A 20,750-nucleotide genomic window follows, 5' to 3' on the forward strand; every position below is an offset into this window, starting at 1 on the left:
GCATGGTTTCACGCGTGCGTGCACATGGATCACGAGCACACATGATCGATCTACACACTCTCCCTCCGTGTAAATACGGCCGAAACATCGAGCATTTGGTATCGGGCTCGAGTTGACGTCGGTTCACCTGTCAGGGGCAACGAACCGCCTGGAAATCGCGGAAATAAACCGCGTATTTTAAGATCCGACTGTCACCTCGATGATCCGGTCGGGATTATTATCGAGGATCGATCGAACAACCCTGCGGGATCCGTCTCGAGAAGAAAAAAAACCGAACTTGCTGCTCTTGATTGCAGGGAGAATCTGGAACGCGGATCTAGATGCGTTCAGCACTTATGGCATTGTGTGTGGAGCTCGTATCATCTACAGGTCGTTGCAAAAGGTGTCATCATTCAGAAATATAATGCAAAAAGTTACTAGACTTTGATTGAATGAATTGTCCAAGTTGATTGTACGAAACAGACATTTAATAAAATGCGGTTTCTGTTCTAATCATATTGAAAAGTCGAAAGTAATCTAACATAAACTTGAAATTCCTCCAATGTCTTTTTTTTATTCTTGTATATTTTGTAGTGTGGAAATCATTAGAAAATTTCGACGATTGGGTAGACGAATTTCAAAACTGTTGGGAAATGTTCAAAACTGAAGAAGTCGATGTATGACCCTTATCAGAATCGTCAAGGGAAGAAATAACATCCAATTTGGTCTCTACTTCATGCAGTCGATGTTTATTTTGCATACAGATCCGTCTAGTTATCAGGGATATTAAATGTGTATCGGCGCTGTGGGGAACAAAGTAGTATGAAATGCAAATAACGAAGAGTTTTATTTGGCTATCTGCAGCAGCTGTTTACATTCCATTTATTCAACCGTGGATAAAATTTACCAGAAACACGAAACCCATACCGTTGCTTGGAAATACGGGAAACAGATAGCACGGAAATACAATTACTGAACGGTTTGTGCGTTCAATTTCTTCCTGAGCTTATGATTATCGTTTTTGGACCTGTCTGTGTTCGATACAGTGTATTCACAATGCACAGATAGAATGTAGAAATGAAACAAACACTGTGCGTTCCACTTCTTTCAGAATTAATGTCCACCGTTTCCGAGGCGCCTCGTAATTTTCAGCAGAGCCAATAATTAATGGCGGGACGAGGTATTAATTTTTTCGCGAAAATGGCCACCGTTTTTGCATGCTCCGGTGGACAACAAAGCCGATTGATATTTTCTAGCGTCACCGCGCCGGTGTTATCAATCATCGGCCGCAATAATGCGATTAATCAGCGGCGAACAGTGCAACGAAATGATGGGAATCTTTGATCGGTGATCTTTCGACGTCGCGTCGCCAGCGTCGGCGTCAACGTCTACCGGAAATGAATTTCAAGCGATCCCATAGCCGCAGAGCGCGACCCGTCATTAAAGGTAGGTGTGTCCACGACATGTTGCCCGGTCGATAAACCGTTCCACGGGGCTATTCGTTTCCGCGTTGTCGATTGCAAAATACATTGTGCATCAGGTAAATTCAGCGCATGCGATTCCGTTGCGTTGTCGTCGTCGTTGCGACTGTTACGTGCCGTTTCGCCCGTTTCCTTTCTGTTCGAACTCGACCGACCGTAATTTGCGTTCGTACGCGCCACTGGGAGCTATTACCGGCCGTGTACCCACGTAACAGGACGTGTTAAAAGTGCCATTCGCGAGCCTTAAATCGTCCAATCTCCTCTAACAACGTATTAAGCGCACGAATTAATTCGTAACCCCCGCAATCCCGTCTGGCAAAATCAAATGTCCCGTTTCGCCACCGAACAATCAATATTCGAAATGCCTCCTGATCGCTGCACAGCGGATTTTATGCATTTATGAGAAAAATGAAGTAAGCTTTTATATTTTTCATTCTGCAATTTTTGAAATTATGAAGTTGCTTACATGCGAATTGATTCGATAAATTTCTTTATCCAAGCAAATATTGTAATCAAAATTGCATGAAATCTAAATAAACAGAGTCTTGTATTTTTGTAACGTATGATAAAATATTTTAATCGCTTTTAGTGGTCGGTAGGTTTCGTGTTAAAATTCCAAAAATTGAACACAGCGGATTTTATGCATTTATGAGAAAAATTAAGTAAGCTTTCATATTTTTCATCCTGCAATTATTGAAATTATGAAGTTGCTTACATGCGAATTGATTCGATAAACTTCTTTATCCAAGCAAATATCGTAATGAAATTCGCACGAAATCTGAATAAATAGAGCCTTGTATTTTGGTAACGTAAAATATTTTAATCGCTTTTAGTGGTCGGTAGGTTTAGTGTCAAATTTCCGAAAATCGAACAAAGTTTCCCCAAAATATAACGCCCTAAATTTTAAAGAACGGTACTAATTTCTCCCATAGAAAATTGAACTAATTTTCCACAAAGAAAATGCTTGAATTTTGGAGAATCAAACCAAGTTTCCCCCAAAATAAAACGCCCTAAATTTTGAAAAATGAAACTAATTTCCCACGAAGAAAATGCTTGAAATTTCCGAAAATCGAACCAAGTTTCCCCCAAAATAAAACGCCCTAAATTTTTGAAAATGAAACTAATTTCTCATAAAGAAATGCTTGGAATTTCCGGAAATCGAACCAAGTTTCCCCAAAAATAAGACGCCCTTAAATTTTAAAAAATGGAACTGATTTCCCCCAAAGAACGACACGATGACTCAATGTCATAGCAGATCAGAAATAGAAGAAACATTTTTAATCAGTACCACAGCAGATAGAATGCGCTTCGATCGCAGATGAACAACGAATTTGTAACTGAAAGAGTTAATTCTTCAATAAAAATCCACCGAATATTGTGTCAGCGGATTTTCCCAGTTAATTGAAACACTTTACCTGAGTATATCCGCCGTGGACGCTGTCCTCCGCCCGTTTCCAGTGGAGATGTAATTAAAAAGTCGATCGGAAACGATTCCTCGAGCGTTCAAGTTGGATGGAATCTCTCGTCTCGGTTATAATTATTGATTTCTGATGATCGTCACTGGGAATGCATCGCGGTCCCAATGACGCAGCGGCCACGTAACGCAGTAATGCATCCTTACGCGAGCACGCTCCCGTTTCATTCTCGTTGCCGCGCTTATTATCATTCCCGAGGCCTGCCGTAAGTCATCGAGCGATCATTCGTCGCGGAAGTCGACCACGGATTACACGGTACACACGATCGATGATCAACGATCAACGGTCACCATTATTTTCAGCCCGGCTGTTATTTCGACGATGAATCAACGTCAATTTCGATTCTGGCATTTATCCGTCGATCTATTTCGAGCTGCGTCAGAAATTAAGCCGATCCGCTTTCAGATTCTTGCGAACGAAAATCCAACGAGGAGAGATAGATAACCAGAGAAATTATCATAGAAGATCCATCAGGAAAGTTCGATCGTGGTTAGGATGCATTCGGGATGCTCCGGTGTGTCGTTGAAATGCTGCCAAACCGCTCGAAATTCGCATTCAGCTTTCAGAACCGTCGACACCGTTCCGATTCATCAATCATGCTAACCGACCTCTTCGTCTTCTTGCGAACTCTGACCCAACGACGTGAATCGTCCTTTTCGATGCTCCCTTTGATCGACGCTATCCGAATTCTTTCAGCGTTTCTTCAAGTTGTAGAAACTATTTTTTAAAATGGAATTTATTTTCCTTTTTTACGCGACGTATTCTATTTAAAATAAAACACGGTTCGCGAAGAAAAATATTTTTCTACTGTTAAACCTTCTGGTTTTCAGTATGATAAAAAAAAAACAACGCGGCATAATTTTCAATAATTCCGAACTGCAGAAGATTGGTTCGATTTTTCCTCCGAAGAGAAAGAAAAATGTCTGCTGCCGGTAACGAACTTATCAATTTTATTCTATTTATTTTCTGCAGCATTACTTCCAGGTTCCGAGCGTTTCTTTCCAGTGGAATGAGCAATGAAATAAATCCTGAACAAAGTCAAAGAACGTCCTGGCTCGTTGGTTTCATCTTTTATCAATAAGGTCTTTGCCAGGAGTTTGTTTTCTTTCTTGTTCCCAAGTTGTCGTCGGCGGTGTGCCACAATTTTTCCGTTGACTGCAATCTCGAAATGTAAGGTGTTGAAGCAACCGTGAAGAAGTTTGGGAGCCTTGTTCGAGGAGGCGAAGGCGTGAAGAAGAGCGACACTCTCGAGTGGTTGCGCGGGAAAATGGGTCCTTACGACACCGGGGAAGGACACCGACTGAAAGGAAGGCTTGCAACAGATGCACTATACCGTGGGGCATCTGGGCATAACATCGGGGCAGGTGAGTTCGAATTTCGTTAAGCTCAGGGCCGTACGCGGCGCTGGAGGGCTGTGGAAAAGGGCAAACGCCCTTAAACTCAACCATCTCTAACATACAGCCTTGTTAAAGTTCATTTGCGATTCATTTTATTCAAGGAAGATGGACAACATCGATTGTTCTTAAATACCATTTTTTTCAACATTTTTAATGCGGCGCCAATTTCATTTCAAGTCGTGAAAGTCGTACAACTCAATTTTCTGCTAATAAAAAACAGAAATTCAACGAGTACGGGATCTTTAAGTTGCCTGAAAAATCGCAAAACATCCTGGAACAAAATATCACTAAATAATTGGCTTTCAACGACCCAATATAATCCTCCAGGAATTTTCTAACAAATTTTTATTCTTCTTTAAACGAGGAAGCACGTGTTTAAACAACGTGCCCACGTTTCCATTACTCTATTTTCCATCGAGGGAATTTCCCTTGAAATTATTATCAAAGATCCTCCGTTCCACAATTTTTATGGTTATTAATATCGTACAGGCTCCACGTTTCTCTCGTTCGTTTTGCATTATTATTTTAAAAAATTCCGTCGCACATTTCGAGATCTGCTTGTAGACCCAGCGAATATATTTCAAGCTCGTGCGGCCGCGGTCTTTTTCATTCCTTTTTCGAAAATGCCGAAAAACAGTGGAGTGACGAGGGACAGCAAATACTGCTTGAACAACAGAGGCTTTCGATCTGCTCGAAAAATAAATACTCCCGAGGCGAAAAAACGTGCGGTTTATCGGTAAACCTGACAATTCTTTGACAGACGTGACTTTTAGCGCGTAGTCGCCCCGAAACTCTCTGGCATTTTCCACTAATTAAATAACCCGGAGAAAAGTTGTCAAAGAAAAACAATCCGGGAGATGCTGTTCGCATTTTCGAAGGCTAGGAAAACACGATACTATAAACTAGCTCTAAAAAGAAATTCTGGAGAAGTCTCAATCATTAACCCCTTGCTCGTGATGAAGATTTTAAACAAAGTCTAACAAATATGAATGTTACGCCTTTTTTGTTAAATGAAATAAAATTTGTAATGTATATTTAAGAGTTAAAATAAATGTAGCCATACAAAAAATATAAATTTTCTTCTCTCTTCTACATTTTTGGGAACAAAGACGTTTCGATCACTGTAACTGAAAGAAAATGATACGGCAATGGGTCAAAAATGCAAAGAAGACGGCGAGGGGTGAAGAAGAAAAAAATTTGCTCATCGGCGATCATCGTACATTCCCTTTATCTCCCCTAATCATTACGAATGCAAAGACTATAGCGATGCAACGGGTGGACAGGAATTGTCAGAAATTTGCGTGAAACCGAGCACATAAGCGATCGTCGAAAAAGGATGAAAGAGTGGATGGCCCGAAGGCCACCTGCTTTTTCGTCCGCTGTATACCGGGTGATCTGCTAGAATGGAGGAGCATTCCCAGCTGTCGAACACGGAGCAGCGTGGTTTAATTTATTTCGATTGCTATCTGTTGGACTGTATCGGCGTTCGAAGGTTGCCAGGAAGTTCCCGATATCCTCGGAGAGCCGTACAATCGACGTGGATACGAGAGATGTGGATTGTGAAGAGAGAGAGAGAGAGAGAGAGAGACAGAGAGGAGCAGTCGAGGCCACCGGCGAAACAAGAAAATAAAGTTCCCATCGCGTGCGCCCCACGTGTTTTGCCAACCTCGTTCTACAACGGTCGACGGACACTTCCCGCTAGTTTATGGTGCACGAAACGGTAAGCAATGGAAATTAAACGGCCATCAGCACGGAAACAAAGCGCTGCCTTTTCACTGCTACCGAATTCTATCACTACACCACGCCATTCTTTCCGCATTTCTGCAAACCGTACAAACGAATTCGAGACACCCTCTGCTCTTCCCTTTCGCTTTGCTTTCGGAGAAAAATTTAGGTGCAGCTTGTTTGTCCATTTTAGTCCTTTCCACTGCAATATTGACATTTTTGTAGCTCCGCGAAAAAATTGTACAACGATCTACCCTGGCTCGTTTCCAAGGCCAAACCCTCTACTTTCACACCCCTGAGCTCATTTCTTAACCTTCAATTACTCGCACTTTCTACATAACTGGCTACATGGAACAGCATAAATCAATTTTTATTCAATGAAATAACTATACTCTAATGCAAAATAAATATTTGCTAAATTTTACACGAAAATTCAAGTTTTGATATAATTTTTGCGTCCAGACGTTTACCATTTGGTGTTGTTGCACATTCAACCACCGCTCAGGAGCTTAACAAATTTTTCTCAGGATTGCAACTAGGATGAACTTGAAGAACGAAGCTTCCTCTTTAGAATAAGACCTCAAAACTTGATCTACGATTTTTTACACCGATGATACGCAATGATGTTCACAAGGATAATGCGAAATGGAACGCGTCTGTCTACCTGTCGGCGTACTTAATGGACACCCGGTGTGTCGATACCTGTACTACAGGTGCCGCCCTTTTCCGGGCTGTTTTTCTCCTAGTCCGTCACAGGAAGGAGGGTGAGCAAGGTCTTCGTAACGGACAGTGTCAGTCTGCGGGCATAATTTCATGCAGAACTTGAAAAGAACGGAAGACGAACCTTAGAAACGTATCATCGATCTGCATAATATGATCCGTAAGAATCCGCCCCATCCTCTCAACAATAAAACCGTCGGAGGAACTAGCTTAGTCATTCATGTCGTTATATTATCAGACTAGAATGATTGAAGATGGAAACAGAGCTTCGATCAAATTCTGAAAAATCTACGAATTACAAAATTATTGAAGGTGGAAACAGAGCTTCGATCAAATTCCGAAAAATCTACGAGTTACATTATTTTCTATATACACCTGATTAGTCATCCACGTCGTTACAGTATCCGACTAAAATGATTGAAGGAGGAAACAGAGCTTCGATCAAATTCTCAAAAATCTACGAATTACATTATTTTCTACGTACACCTAATGTATTGATGGATCCGTTTTCGAGCATTTTCATGCTTCACAAAGCCGAGGAGCGTTTACCGTCGGCCGTGCCGAGAAAGACGGAGCACCTCGCAACAGTTGCAAGACAATTTCCTCTCGGCAGAAATTGGATTACCCGCGTCGTCCGTTGCTTATCAAACTTGAAAAGGAACAACGCTTTTCGCCGCGCGTCATAATGTTCCTCCGGCCACGGCGGAAAGAGTAACGAGAGTAAGGAGCCGTAAAGACGTCCTCGTAAAGACAGACTTTCCTTACGCTTATTCCCGGCGAATGGCGTTGGTCCGATCGTAAAACGCCTAGCAATGGTGTCGCCTATTGTCTCTCGGATCCGATGCTAGCTATGAACCAACGCTACGGATCACCGAACGACCAGAGCTGTACAGGATCATTCGAGAATTGCCACGTAACATTTATACAGGTGTTCTCCCGATGGGAAACTCACTGGAAGATGTCCCGGAGAAACTTGATTGTTCACGATTGATTCATCACCGCAGAAATTTACAGAGGACCGGCGAATATTGCCCGGCGGTTTTCCGAGATTTCTGTCGGGAAGAGGATGTCGTCTTCCGCGGTTGTTTCATTGGCTGAAGCGAGCCACGCCCTCTGGACAGCGGTAGGAGGTGATTGGGGAACTACTAAATTGTTTAAAATTTGTCAAAGAACAGAAGACTACGTCACAGGTACAGAGAATGAAATTCTGCAGTTGAGGAATGCAACTGCGAAGCGCATTGTAGGGGAACGTTGTCTTCCGCGGTCGTTTCATTGGCTGCACCACGCTCAATGGACAGCGGTAGGAGGTGATTGGGGAACTACTAGCTCCAAAGTGTGTCATTCGAAAAATTGTTTAAAATTTGTCAAAGAAGAGAAGACTACGTCACAGGTACAGAATGATATTCTGCAGTTGAGGAATGCAACTGCGAAGTGCATTGTAGGAGAACGTTGTATTCCGCGGTCGTTTCATTGGCTGCACCAGGCCACGCCCAATGGACAGCGATACGCTACACAATTCTGTCGTTTCGCCAAAGTATGTCACTCGGAAAATTGTTTAAAATTGTTCAAAGCACAGAGGACTACATCAGAGGTACAGAAGTTGTGCAGTTGAGGAACGCAACTGTGCAAGTACCATTCGCGACACTCCGCTTTTTCCGCGAGTTCCCAGACGAGATCGCGTGCAGAAAAATAAGAGAACCGCGCGTCGGTTTCCGGTGCAGTTAACGCGATGCGCAGTACTCAACAGTAGGTACCTACGCCACTCGTGAGATTCTTGCGTTTTTTTTTCCGCGTCCTCGACCGGCAAAGACGAACTCCTCGAATTTTCGCGCGGCAGTCTCTCCGTGGATTTTGAGTTTCGCGTGTTTCCCAGATATTTTCTGGCCTCGTTCCGGAAGAGAGAATCTTCTCAGCCGTTGTTCAACTTTCTTCGGTGTTTCTTGACGTCGTGCTAATTTGTTTCGCGCGCAGATTCTCCGCTGTGATTAACCGAGAACGCTATGGTTTTCGCGACGCCGCGCCGCCGCCGCTGGGAATCGGGAAACGCGAAAAACGAAAGCGTCGGCATGTTTAATAACGAGCTTATTATCTCACGCGTCTCGTCTTGGAGTCCCGACGATAGAAACGGATTCTAAGCCGACATTTGATCGAGCTCTCTATAAATACGGGATATCAAAGCCACTCGGACGATTACTACACCTCGGTTATTTATGGGATTATAGATTTTTACGCGATCAAATCTAGTTAGGTATTCTTAACTCGCAAATAAAAGGGGTAGAAAACTCAGGAAAAAGTTCAAGTTTTGTTCCTGTTGGATGGTGATCTTTAGCCAGAGATACCTGTCTGTTAGATCGAGGTTATTAATAATTATTTATCCGTTTTATTCGTGGACGCGGAATATAGCTGGTGATCGTACATAAATATACGAGTCACGTAACCATTTTCATTCGGAAAGCCTGCGAACAAACGCGCACTTATCGCCCAGTGTGTAATGAATTGCAAATATTTGTTAGAGTGCTGCCTCAAACGGAGTCCAATTAAACACACGATCTACGGAATTGCAAGAAAGAAATGATACTTTAACCGCACTTCGATTATCGTCGGAACATCTCCGCTTTAATCCCGAGTATATTTTCTCCCAAGAGAGGGAGGAACCTAGCTCGCGGAAATACCGCAAGAATTTTTGCCTCTCTTGTCGTCGATAAATCGATATTTCGCTTTCGAACAGTCTACTTACTGTTGTGAGGACGCGGAAGAATGGGCTAACATGTGAGATCCGTGTACTTACCCTTTGAACAATAATATTGCGTAAGAGGCGCTTCCTTTCGGAAGAAATTTTAATGATGAAGCTGATAGTCATGGCCAGTGGTGGATTAAAAGAAACGTTAGGTGAATCTACCCCTGCTACCTTTTGAAGAAATTTTAATAACAAAATTTATGCTTGCAGTCAGTGCACTGGTGCATTAAGAGAAACGTTTGGTCTGAGTTAGGTCTATTTCCTGTTCCGAGAACGCGGAAGAATAGGTTAACCCGTGATATCTATGAATGTACCCTCGCAACAATAACGTTACGCAAGAAGCGCTTCGTTTTCGAAGAAATTTTAACGATAAAATTGACGCCCGCAGTCATCGCACTGGATTAAGAGAAACGTTTAACGTTCCCCTTGGGGTCTCGCGTTGATTATATCGCAAGAATACGAGAGCGATTTGATTATCGTTCGCGCAAATCGGAATTAGTATTCGATACCTCAGTCCACTTTCACTCGCTGTGCTCGTCGATACACATACGCCGCCCACCGCACGGCAAAACCGCATCGCGAATCACTTTCTTTGATCTACTTCGTTTCGTGTGGGTTTCTCTAATCCCCGGATGGATCGGGATTATGAAACTACAATTTGCACTCACGTGCCCGTGCACTGGACCTGTGCACGTTGATGGCGCACGATGCACACGTACGGCATAGACTATTCATGCAACGGTGCACAAGTGCTTTTGTTTTCTAACTAAACTTTACGGCATTAACCCCCCTTTTACTAGATTTAATATATTTATACGAAAATTGGACGAATGAGAAATGTTCGAAATTACACCCACCCATTTTTGTCATAAGCTCTGTCTGACGCGTTCGATCATTTCGATCGATTTATAATACGGATCAAAAGTTTACGGAAGCTCTGTTTCAAGCGAACCGTGCCAAGATAATTATACTTTTCCCAACGGGTTCATTAAAATCGTTTCGAGTAACTTTAACCCCGTCGTAGTCGTCGTCTACGGTTTCTTCTCGATAATGATTGATTCGATACCAGATTAATAAATGCAATGTAAATTTAATCTGAAACTTCGCGTTCTATCAATACCTCGGCACCCACACCGTTCCACTATTTTATTAACGTTGAAACGCCCTCTATCATTCGTGTGCAACCTGTCACCTCTTTTTCATCTTTTTCATCTCTTTTTCATACGAACATAATTTAATTAAACATTTCCAGCGAAAGAATGCAATTATTCTTTTCCGCTGCTGGCGTGGGCACGTGCAGCTTTGCTTTGTTATTCATGCTACAGCGTGTTGCATCAATAAACGTGTAATAATTAAATTTGAACGGACAGAAAGATTCGCTTTCGGAGTTTCTGAACATTATTGGAATGTTTTAAATATCTGCTGCTTTAAAGACCTTGCAGTAATGCACCTGTGCATCTTCGATCGGCGAAATATGAGAAAACAAGGGGAAAAGACCTACCCTATGCACCGAAGCGGCCGGCAGCCTTGAAGCAGGTTCCCATGAAGATCCCAGCTAACTCGCGACAGCTTTCCACCAACTGGGAAAGGTAACGGGGCCACCACGTGAAAATTTCTTCCTGAAAACTAGCCGGCAGAACGCAGGAGGCTTGTCGATGCACCAAATGCAGAAACCGGTTTGCGGCAAGGTCCTCCACCTTTGCAGCCGCGTGTCCCTCAAACCTCTCCTCTGAAACCGCTCATTTTCGACGCGTCTCCTCTCTCTGACCAATCTCGATATCCCTCGGGACCAGAGCCTTTTTTCTTCGAGCGCATCCTTGCCGCAGGACCTCCTCCTCTGTCCCAAAATCCTCGATTATATACGCTCCTCTAGCCTCTTCGTTTCACCTCTTCAATTTTTCAGAGAAGACGTTCGAATCGTCGAAGATTCCTTTAAAACATTAATTTTCATCGAATCGTTGAAGATCTTCAACGAAAGAATCGACTTTCGGGCCGAAGCTGTTTCTAGGTCGAAGCCCCGCAGTGCGTCCGCAAGCGTGGAGGACGAGTTATGGCAATAGTTACCACGCTATAACGCCTCAGGACCGGCCAGTTCCCCTAATGCCCCTTCTGAGATCCTCCGAGCGATTAACTCTTTGCAACTTCTCGCAATTTCAACTTTCCCCGTCCACCTCTGGGACCACCGTCGACTCCATTAACGCACTGGACAAAATTCGGAGGGATCCTGAAGAACTACTGGAACAGTGACGAGAAGCACTTCTTTGTTGTCGCGAAGGTGTCGTTCTCTCTCTTTTGATTGTTCTATTTACAACTTATCCTGAAGAAGTAAATCCTGCAGAAAAATAAATCCTGAAGAAAGAAACGGATTCTGAAGAACTACTGGAACAGTGTCGAGCAGCACTTCTATGTTGTCGCGAAGATGTCGTTCTCTCTTGATTGTTCTATTTACAACTGTCGTCGATCGACACTGATATTTTTATGGAGAGGATTAGATTAATCTATCCCTGATCTTCGAACAGCCAGCAATTGTTCCGATGAATTGTTGATAGCACGAAAGAGAAGCGATTGTATTACACTGTGCTCCTTCTGGATGACCGAGTTGAGGCGTTTTTAATATCGTCGACTTTTTTAGAATTTTATTTTTATTAATCGACGCTGGATTTTCTTCGCTTCGATTTCACGTGTCTCTTCGATGATGCAGTTTCTTGGCATTATGCAACAGGGCAAGGTTGCATTATCGTTCTTTTAATACCTCCGACTCTTTTCTGGGATTTTATGTCTTCAGCATCAAAGGATACAGAAGGATCGTATTACACCATTCGTCTTGAATTTTATATTGATTAGATCTTCGAGACCTCGACGGTTTAATTTTCAAGTTTCAAGCACGATTATTAATCGCTTGCAGATAATCTCCGGAAAGTACAGCATCCTTCAGAAACCTCGTCCTTGTTCGAATTGTTCTTCTGATTGCTACATTCAGGGACTCATTAATTCCCAGGATGATTAATCCCACTCCGATACCAAGGATTTCTTAGCATTGCGTCACGGAATATCAAAGACAATTAAATTATCTTTCTCGTGCTCCTTCGGCTGCAATCTTGAAGCTAACCATGGTTCTTCAGGGTCTCCTCGATCCTCTATAATCAACGATGTCTGATATTGACGAGGGCTCGAGGACGATTATATTATCCTTTCCTTGGGCGAGCAGCCTAAACGTATTTCTTCGAGGATCAAGCACAATTCTATTATCCTGCGTCCATCGAAGTAAAAATCTTTTTCGATGTCTTTTATCCTCGGTGTTATCTTGATGCTACATGACGAAGGATCAGGGACAATTTACCTTGCAATTCTTTTCTTCACACCGAGTGACTCCTTCTTCAAGGTCTCACGAGCTCGATATCGTCGATACCATCTTGATGTTACGCGGAGGAGAGCGAAGGACGATCACATTATCTTCTTCTTTCATGAGAAACACGACAGTTTATCTTTTTATTGCAACCGACTGCTTTGGACACTATAATTCTGTGCCAATAATTATACTCTTCCTCCAAGAATGATCAAGGACGACCTCATTATCCTGCAGATTCCCGAAAATTCTCCAACAACCTTCTCCGTCCCCGACACAAGAACTTCAAGATCTTCTTCAAGAATCAATCTTTTTATTCCGAGTGCTTTTGACACGATAATTGTGTACTAATAGTTATAATATTCGTAACGTAACGTAACATTACACATTGGAAGGTCAAGGACGATCTCGTTATCCTGCAGCTTCCCGAAAATTCTCCAACAATCTTCTCCGTCCCCGACACAGGACACTTCTTGTTCCCCAAGATACCTCTTCTTCAAGGTCCGGAATCCTTATCGCGAATCAGGACACACAACTTCCAGCACAACTATTTGAAGGACTAACGGGAGAGGACAAACGACAAAGAACACATCCGTGTACCGCGCGTGATCAACAAGCCGCAGAGTTAGGATTCCGGGTCTCGTGTGTCGCCTTCAGGGACTATCGTGTTTTCCAAAAGCGATCGCGTTACAGCAAAGGTCGATCGAGTTACAGAAAGGCTTAGTCAGCGAGCGAGCGTGTAACCGTCGCGATTTTCGGTGCCAGACGCGAGAACCGCGTTCCCGCTGGTTTTCCCGAAGGTTCCAGCAAGGTGTCGTTGCCCTAACCGCTCTGGCAAAACGGAGAACCCACAACCACAACCTTGCGAACCGACTCTCATAACTTCCAGCACGAGTTACTTCTTGTTTCAATTTTTCTCCTAATCTTCGAACAAAGAAGAGACGTTACAGGACCTTCTCAAAATTGTATTTCATCAAAGAACATGGGTTTGGAGCTTTCTGGTTTGTTTAGATCTCGAAGAGTTTCGTCTAAATCTTGTCTAAAAAATCAATACACCTTTTGCAAATCGCTGAGAATCGAAGAAGAGTTTCGAGAAGAGGCTCTCGTTCACAGTTACTTCTTGTTTAAATTCTTCTTCGCTCGCGACACTGTCGAACAAAGCTTTTCGGAGCTTTCTGATTTGTTTAGATCTTGAAGAGGCTCGTCTGAATCTTGTTTAAAAAATCTGATTGACTTCGTCGCTATTCAAGTTCATTTCCGAGCAAAGAACGCGAGCAGAGTCTCAGCAGAGGTCAGTCTAGACCCTAACTCTTATGATACCTCTGGTCTGGTTTCTTTTTGCAATCTTGATTTCGACGCCACGCACTCCGCCGTCTCATTCACCAGTTATCCAAGCATATTTTCCAAATCGCTGAGAATCGAAGAAGAGTTCACCGGTTCACCAGTTCACCGAGACACCTGTGCACCACTTGAAAAAGAGGAACCACGGTTTTCAAACACTGGGGACAGGTCCCTAAAGACGACGAGAAGCGGTTTCAGCATCGAAACACGGCCGAGCACGCGAACAATCGCGGACTGAAAGGCTCCTTAGGTAAGCGACTCCGAGTAGCCAACCGCGTGACCGAACACGAGGACGTAAACAAAGCGGGGAAGACGATTGGCCGAGACGCTACCTGACCATTCAGGTATGTCAGAGTCGGCTGGCAGCCACGGTGGCCTGCCTTGGTTGCCGCAGACGGCGGGAACTTCATATCTCTCTTCGCACATGAACTCCTGATTTGCTAGACGATCTTTTACCCTTTGCAGTCGGAGCTATTTTAACTCGAAAATCAAACAGTTCTTCCTAGCTAGAATAATTCGATTCTATATCATTTTCTTCATTCTGTGGATGTGGAATTGATGTGACGCCTTCTCGAATACTTAAATGTTTAGTAATTACTAGACTGCGGATCTTTATGCATTTATAACAGAATTAAGAAGATGAAATTCGAAATTGTTGAAAAATGGTAAAAGTTGAAGATGTCAATATATGATTTCTCCTCTATTAAAATCATTAAGGGAAGAAATAACATTCAATTTAGTTTCTATTTCTTGCAATCGAAGCAGATAATTTTTATTTTGCATCAATATCCGCAGTCTAGTAATGTATTGTATGAGGTATTATATCAATTTCAAATCCGTAAAATGAAAAAATCATATGGAATGGAATTATTCTAGGTCGGAAGAAATGTTTAATTTTCCAGTTGAAATGTCATAAAGCTTATTCTAACTGGTAAAAACTTGGCTTTCATTTTCCATTGAGGAAAGGAAACGACTTTCCGAACGTGCTAATAGAACAAAATTTTTAAGTGAAAGTACAAAGTGAAAGAAATTAGTTAAAGAGTAAAACTGAGAAAAACAACAACTAGTCCCTTCATCAACCTCAATGCCTCGACATTTTGAAAGTATCCTACCTAGAATAATTCAATTCTATATCATTTTCTTCATTTTATGAATGTGGAATTGCTGTGACTCGAATACTTAAATGTTTAGTAATTACATTCGTGTATCGTATGAGGTATTATATCAATTTCATATCCGTAAAATTAAAAAATCATATGGAATAGAACTATTCTAGGTCGGAAGAAATATTTAATTTTCCAGTTAGAATGTCATAAAACTTATTCTAACTGGTAAAAAATTGGCTTTCATTTTCCCTTGAGAAAAGGAAACGACTTTCCGAACGATCTGATAAAACAAAGTTTTATTTCACTCATCAAAGTTGAAGTGAAAGTTCAAAAGCCCAACCAAAAACATTCTTTTTAGACGAGAAATTAGTTGAACTGAGAGAAACAATAACTAGTCCCTTCATCAACCTCAATGCCTCGACATTTTGAAAGTATCCCAAATCCAGATAAAATTCGCTATAGAAATGAATCAAGTCCCGGGTATCTCGCGAGCAAACTGCGATTGTATTCTCCGAACTTCTGTAAGAAATCTCCGGAAGCCAAAGAAATTGATAGAACAAAGTTTTATTTCACTCATCAAAGTTGAAGTGAAAGTTCAAAAGCCCAACCAGAAACATTCTTTTTAGACGAGAAATTAGTTGAAGAATAAAACTGAGAGAAACAACAACTACTCCCTTCATCAACCTCAATGCTTCGACATTTTGAAAGTATCCCAAATCCAGATAAAATTCGCTATAAAAATGAATCAAGTCCCGGGTATCTCGCGAGCAAACTGCGATTGTATTCTCCGAACTTCTGTAAGAAATCTCCGGAAGCCAAAGAAATGCAGATAGCGTCCTCAACGAACGATAGAAGAAGAGAAGATTTCATCTCCGCTGGAACAACCACCGTCAGTTTTCCGATTTCGTTTTAGATCCCGGACGAAAGATCAAGATTCCCGATGGATCCGAACACCGTTGGAAAATCCAGAAGCCAATTCTGTCCGATCGCGGGTTTATTAGCCGGGTATCAATCGCGGCGATGTTTAATTAAACAAAACTTCCGAATCTCGTCTCCCGTTTGACGCGGCACGGCGCGTGGGTTGTGTCGGTGGTTCCGCGTCGATCTACAGCAGTCTACAACGATCTACGGCGGGGATCGACGAGGAAGCGACTCGTTTCTGTTACTTTCACCTCATTGTTTACGCGGCGGGTGTCCAGTCACGTTCTCGAAACGGACGAGTCCGTCGATACCGACGGTGGAATGTCACGCGTCGATCGCGGAATCCTTTCGATCGTACCAGCGAATTAAAATGAATTTCTGGGGAAAGTAAGTTTAGAGTACAATCTGAATTTGTGGGATACAGTGGACTTTATAATGGGAGGTTTGAAAATTGAGACTCGCACCTCTGGGAACGTCGCGTTGCCTCTGTTACGGCAAAGTGGGGCCAACCGGTTTACCTGTCCACGGGACTCGCTTCTAAACGAGCCATTCCATTGGTCTAGACGCGGGCAGACTCAGGGACGTAGCTACAGTGGGCTCCGTCCAAGAAGACGGTGAAAAGACTGCGGATTTTTCTTTCGTATCCACACAAATATTACAATCAAAATCACAGAAAATCTATATGGATTCTAAGATGTGAAGCAATTTATGAAAATACGCAATTCATGTAATTTCTTAAAGACAATTCCTTTAAAAAATGAAATGTCATTTTTATAAGGCGACACATGTCAGCCATTTCTAGAGCTCGGTAGGTTTAGCGTTAAGCATTGATGAAGAAATTGGCGAAACATAAAACAGTGAAAGATTAAAAACATCTAAAAATAGTGTCACGTTGTTTTCAGGTGTAAGAAACTATTAGGGGATGAAGTTAATTTTTATTGAACTTCTAATCACTCGCATATAGTATGTACAATCTGAAAACTTTAAATTTAGCGTTTCAAGCATAAACGAAGGTGTCCACCACACTAGCAAATGCTAATTTTGCATTTAAAGCAGTTGTTTCATTGAATGAAAATTTAGTTACGTAGAAAATAGAGTGCAATTAATTCCTAAACCCGAGAAAGGAGCTCACGGTCCAATTTAAGCCGCATGAAAGTTACCTCATGAAAGTTACCGCATGAAGATACCTCGATCCCGTGTAAACCCCATGAAAAACGGGGAATTTTCGCAGCCCCTTTGGAGAACCCATGGAAAGGCTGAGGGCGATTTGCGGGGCTTGAAAACGGCGCTTAATCGAGGGGGATACTGGGGCGTCGCTCAGATAGAAGTGAGCCCGGGGTAAACTGAATCTTCGGCGTTCATTATGATAAACGGATTCGCCGTGACGCAGATCAATCGACTGTCTCTGCCCCAAAGAGCGATAATAGCCTGGCGCTTCTGCAATTTAACTTGGAGACGCCGGCGCGACGTTCCCACCGTCCTGGGGAGAACTTCTCACCTCTGCGGATTGTTTCTCGAGGACACGACACGACAGAGTTCTGCGAGAGGTGGATCAAGCTTAGCGAACACTCGGCAAGCTCCACCGCAAAATTAATCGATATTCCCGACGACATCGGACACTGAGAACTCCCATTAATATTCCCGCCTTGTCCGTCGGATGATACCGGCAATCCTCTTCGCCGATCTTTAGCTTTTTCTTTCCCGACACACGGACCATAATCTGATATCTCTGCCAGAGTAAAATGTATTTCGTTTGCCTCGGTTTAACGAACTCGGAAATTGAATCATCTCTCTCTCTCTCTTCATTAGATGAAATACTATACTCGACGAGCATTAACTTCCGCAGAATGAGGTGAAATGAACTTAGACGTCTCTCTTTCCCGCGGACATTACAGCTCCGATAAGGGAGGGTAACAGCCTCCAGTGGCGGCTGAACTGTTTAATACAACCTCAACTTGCAGCTTCCGATGAATATTATTACGGCGGCGGTTTGCTTTAATATTTCGTAATTCAGTTACATCTTGCCAGACTAATTTTGCTTGATTTAAGCAAGCACAGCTGAGAAACACGATGGCTTCTTCAGGAAGGAATTATCTGAGATAGTTTGCTTTTTCCTGGAGAATTCCTCGAGGATTCTCTCGCTTCATTTATCTGACTTCATCCCTCAGGTTATTGTGATGACCAGACTGCGGATCTTTATGCATTCATGGCATCTGAAAATGTTCAAACAACGCTGAAATATAAAATTCAATAGAATTCAAGTCTGCAAAGGCTACTACCACTGAAAATAAGATTTCACTCGATTGCACTTTCTTAAAATGAGCCTGCAAAAATTGAAAATTGCATAAACATCCGCAGTTTAGTAATGACTAGAATATCTCCACTGAATTCTTTCATCCGAGCTCTCTTTGCCACAACCTCGAAAGAAATCCTCGATAAAGGGGTAGACCCTTGTCGGCTTACAGACCTGAAAGATCTAACGTCAAGATCAAGGTACCTCCATATTTTCCGCTCGAGAGATCACGAGGGACAGTCGTAGGCGGAATAAATCTCCATGCGGAAGGGATCTTTATGATCCGAGAATCGATTCGCTGAGAACGAGAGAAGGAAGAGAGAGAGAGAGAGGAAAATAAAGACTCACCTAAAACAGCTCGATGTCCCTTCACCCTTCTGCCGATGCTTGGAGAAACCAAGCTGAGTCTGTCGCCCCTGGATCCCAGCAATGGGCTGGGACTCCTCCTCGGTGGCGGTTGATCCGAGAAAAGGCCATAACTGCTACCAGCGTTCGCATGATTCCCGTCGGTGCCAACCCCGCCGATTATACCCCATTCCGCCACGCTGTCGATCGACGTGCTCCTCGGCAGGCATGAACTGGTAGCACTGCAGTCCCGTCTGTCAATCATCAGCAACCGTTCAAACGAATTTACCACTGTGGATGACATCTAATTACTTCGCGCCGTATTTTCGCAGACGGCTGACAGATTTCCGAATTCTCGCGATCTTATTCGAGATCACAGCTTCGGGAACGCATCTCGGGGACGTTGATGTCTGAGCTGTCTGATTGCCAGCGAGGCAAATGTTACGCCGCGCGCCTGTCAAACACAGCGCGTCGCTGAACGCGATGTTAATCCTGACAGTACTAATGTGTGTAGGACAGGGGAACTCGGGTACTCCGTCTTTGAGCACCTTGGAAATTGTTAGACAGGCGAATCTTGTTTTCGTAAGTTCTGCATTGGTAGGATTCTACAATGAACCAACTAGATCTGTCCGTGTAGGAATTTAGACCCTTTGTCTTTGACTACAGTAGGAGCTTTGATAAGTGCTGTATCGATACTTGCACGTGGACATTGCCTGTTGCATCCAAAAGTGCATCGTGCAGACTGAAGAGCCCGTAGATTTCCGTTTGTCGGACGTAGGAATTTAGATGTTCTGTTTGCGACTGCAGCTGAAGCTTTGATGAGCGCTATGACATTTGTTGTCGCGTTGAGTAGAGAAGAGAATACCATTGCTGGATATACTCCAAAACCTCTAATCCTCGAATGAACTTCTCATTTCAATCTACCACTGTATTCTATAGGAGTCCCAAAATAACGAAGATCAATCAATTTGTTTGTTGCGTTCAAATAGAATCCCCTAAGACCTGCACCTCTAATCCTCAAATGAACTTCCCATTTTAATCTCTACCACTGTATGCTACAGAAGCCTCAAAATAAGAAAGATAAATCAATTTGTTTGTTGCGTTCAAATAGAATCCCCTAAAACCTCTAATCCTCAAACGAACTTCTCATTTTAACCTATCACTGGATTCTACGGAAACCACAAAATAACGAAAATTATTTTCGTCAAATCATTAACGCTGTCGACTGGAAATTAACCAGGTACTTAATCTTCACGGCCCCGTTTGGACTCATGTTTCGTCTCGACCTTTGGCGAGCACAGTCCCTCGGTCTTTATTAAAACATCCCGCACCTACACGACCATAATCCTGTCTATTCAAAACTGCAACAATAACCTTGATCCGAACTCCAGCCAATTTCCATCGCGCTCTTTCTTCCGCGACCCTCTCCGGAGCCAGATTCAGGTTAAGCCGGCGCGAGATCCATAGAATTTGTACCATATTATCCGGCGCGTTACGCTATTGTAAACGTTCGCAGAAATGGTACCTATCGAACGTGTAATCTCATTCTCCGTTGCACGGATCCAACTTCTTCGTAATCAGAAACGCGATTCAGGATCACGCGAACCCGAAGTAATATCTGAACTAATATCTCAATACATCAAGAATTTATTAAATTGACGTCCCACGAGTGTACAAATTTTTTACCATTGCGCTTAGTGCAGGCTTACGTAACTATTTGAGAGTTGAAGGAAGCTTTCGTTAAAGTAAAATTGATTTTCTTCGACCACTTCAGAATGAATGAATATTAAATAGATTAATTGTGTTAGTGCATTTCCGAGAAGATCCTTCAAAGCCCACTCAAGGGATAAAAGGCGAATGAAATCTATACGACTATCGCCTCCT

The 20,750-nt window shown here is 42.8% G+C and overlaps 2 protein-coding genes across 4 annotated transcripts in view; one reads left to right on the forward strand and one right to left on the reverse strand.

Moving 5' to 3' along the window:
* The window catches only part of LOC143214917 (uncharacterized), a 27,812-nt gene extending 12,409 nt beyond the window's left edge, over positions 1–15,403 (forward strand). Inside the window, exon 2 of the mRNA XM_076436481.1 lies at positions 1–15,403. This exon is cut by the window's left edge and continues 10,393 nt beyond it. Within this exon, the coding sequence (XP_076292596.1) occupies positions 7,844–8,389 (546 nt within the window). The 5' untranslated portion in view covers positions 1–7,843 and the 3' untranslated portion in view covers positions 8,390–15,403.
* The window catches only part of Wake (ankyrin repeat and fibronectin type III domain containing protein wide awake), a 153,304-nt gene that overhangs the window by 39,132 nt on the left and 93,422 nt on the right, over positions 1–20,750 (reverse strand). For 2 of the 3 annotated variants that reach the window (XM_076436376.1, XM_076436373.1), the window contains exon 6: positions 18,870–19,120. In XM_076436376.1, coding sequence (XP_076292491.1) covers positions 18,870–19,120 — 251 coding nt within the window. The remainder of the gene's footprint in view (positions 1–18,869; positions 19,121–20,750) is intronic. The other variant, XM_076436375.1, reaches the window with a different exon arrangement.

Source organism: Lasioglossum baleicum, chromosome 13 (assembly GCF_051020765.1).
Source record: "Lasioglossum baleicum chromosome 13, iyLasBale1, whole genome shotgun sequence".
NCBI lineage: Eukaryota > Metazoa > Arthropoda > Insecta > Hymenoptera > Halictidae > Lasioglossum > Lasioglossum baleicum.